Source organism: Sardina pilchardus, chromosome 6 (genome assembly GCF_963854185.1).
Source record: "Sardina pilchardus chromosome 6, fSarPil1.1, whole genome shotgun sequence".
NCBI classification, from domain to species: domain Eukaryota; kingdom Metazoa; phylum Chordata; class Actinopteri; order Clupeiformes; family Clupeidae; genus Sardina; species Sardina pilchardus.
In genome coordinates, this window is record NC_084999.1 from 9,199,542 (window position 1) to 9,202,041 (window position 2,500).

The 2,500-nt window shown below is 46.5% G+C and overlaps 1 protein-coding gene across 6 annotated transcripts in view; it reads left to right on the forward strand.

Moving 5' to 3' along the window:
* Positions 1 to 2,500, forward strand: part of rbms3 (RNA binding motif, single stranded interacting protein) — a 151,295-nt gene that overhangs the window by 15,354 nt on the left and 133,441 nt on the right. For 4 of the 6 annotated variants that reach the window (XM_062538348.1, XM_062538345.1, XM_062538347.1 and 1 more), the window contains one exon: positions 1,458 to 1,618. In XM_062538348.1, the coding sequence (XP_062394332.1) occupies positions 1,485 to 1,618 (134 nt within the window). In that variant the 5' untranslated portion in view covers positions 1,458 to 1,484. The remainder of the gene's footprint in view (positions 1 to 1,457; positions 1,619 to 2,500) is intronic. The other 2 variants (XM_062538349.1, XM_062538346.1) reach the window with 1 other exon arrangement.

The window sequence follows — 2,500 nt, forward strand, 5'->3', positions numbered from 1 at the left end:
CGTCCAATAATTGCTTTGTGGAGGGCATTGACCTAGATATACACACATATAGTTCACGCTCCTGTGCTTACAAGTGCTAACACATGCATACTTATGGACATGCATACGTACACACACACACACACACACACACACACACACACACTAACATGAAATGCAGAAATGCCTGCCAGTATGGTGTGCACTATGCGTTTCCCTCCTGTATGCACCCTTCTGCTGCACTGCATTAGCTCTTGTGCTGCTGCTCAGATATAGAGCTTCATCAGTGTGAGTCAGTGTGTTGACTCCTCTCATGCATGCACACACACACACACACACACACACACACACACACACACACACACACACACACACACACACACACACACACACACACACACACACACACACACACACACACATACACACCAAACACACACACACACACACACACACACACACACACCAAACACACACACACACACACACACACACACACACACTCAAACACACACTCTGACATATAAACGCACGCATGCATGCATGCTCATACACACACACACACACACACACACACACACACACACACACACACACACACACACACACACACACACAGGCATGAATGCAAAAATGCCTGGCAGTATTTTGGCCTGCCAGATGCACACAGCGTATATCCACTATGCTTTCCCCTCCTGCACACACACACACACACACACACACACACACACCACACATCCCTGAGGATAGACGTTGAGCCAGGGGCCTTTCTAAGCTGGTTTCCTCCCACAGAGAGCACTTATATGGAGATCACGTGAGCTTGGGCATATTACACCGATCGTTTGTGGGATGTCTGAATTTGATTAAATCTAACACAGTTGTGAACATGTGTTATAACAATAATAACCTCTCCTCTCTCTCTCTATCTCTCTCTCTCTCACTCCTCTCTTTCCCTCTATCTGTCTCCTCTCTTTCCATTTAATTCTTCCCTCCCTACCTCCCTACCTCCCTCTCCTCTCCCTCTCCTCTCCCTCCCTCCCTCCGTCTCCTCTCCTCTCCTCTCACTTCTCTGCAATTGCATCCTGTCCCTTTCCATCTCCATCTCCCTCCCACTGTCTCCTCCCTTACCCATCTCAATCTCCCTCTCTCTCTCAATCTCTCCCTCTCTCTCTACCACCCCTCTCTTCATCTCCCTCTCCGCCTCTCTCTCTACTTCCCTTCTCTCTCTCTCTCAATCAATCTCTCTCCTCTCTCTCTACCAACCCCTCTCTCCATATCTCTCTCTCTCTCTCTCTCTCTCTCTCTCTCTCTTTGCAGGGGTTTGGGGTGGTTCGGGGTTAAAAAATGCTGTGTGTATTGAGTGACTGAAGGTTTGTGCTGTACTTGGAAATAAAGTTATTTTCTTTCTTTTCTCTCTCTCTCTCTCTCTCTCTCTCCCTCTCTCTCTCTCTCTCTCTCCCTCTCTGTGTGTCCTGCAGCAGTCCTATGCTCCTCCCCCTCCCCCCATGGCTCCTCCCAGCCCCAGCACCAACAGCAGCAGCCACAGCAGTGGGGCCGAGCAGCTGAGCAAGACCAACCTGTACATCCGCGGCCTGCCGCCTGCCACCACCGACCAGGACCTCATCAAACTGTGCCAACCGTGAGTCTCAATGCACACACACACACACACACACACACACACACACACACACATGTGCAGACAGACACACACACACACACACACACACACACACACACAAACATACATACACACACACACACACACACACACACACACACAAACTTACACACACACACACACACACACACACACATACACACACATGTGCAGACAGACATACACACACACACACACACACACACACAAACATACATACACACACACACACACACACACACACACAAACTTGCATCCACACACACACATACTGTACTGTACATGTATATACAGAGACACACACACACTTGCATACGCACAGATGCACACATACAGGCTTACATAAAACATGTATGCATATATGCATTATATTATATTGATAATAATAATAATAATAATAATAATAATAGTAATATTAATAATGATGCACTTTATTTTTATAGCACCTTTCATACACAGAGTGCAGCTCAAAGTGCTTTACATTTGCAACATTTTAACATAATAATAGACAACATGTAGAGATGCATATTGAGGCACACATTTATACAAACACGTCGCCCACAGGTTTACTACACAGCACACATACAGACACACACACACACAGGTTTGCATGCACACACAAATGCACACGTGAGCACACACACACACACACACACACACACACACACACACACACACACACATATTTATATACAGAAAGCACACCTATGTTAATCTGGCTATCATCTTTAAAGATTGAACATTAGTCTTGGGAGGCTGTGCTTTATTTCTACTGCCCAAGAGGTGTGGTCAGTGGGCATAGTTCAAATGGCTCTGTCAACCAATCAGACCAACGATCCAGGCACACCTTTTGGATAAGCTACT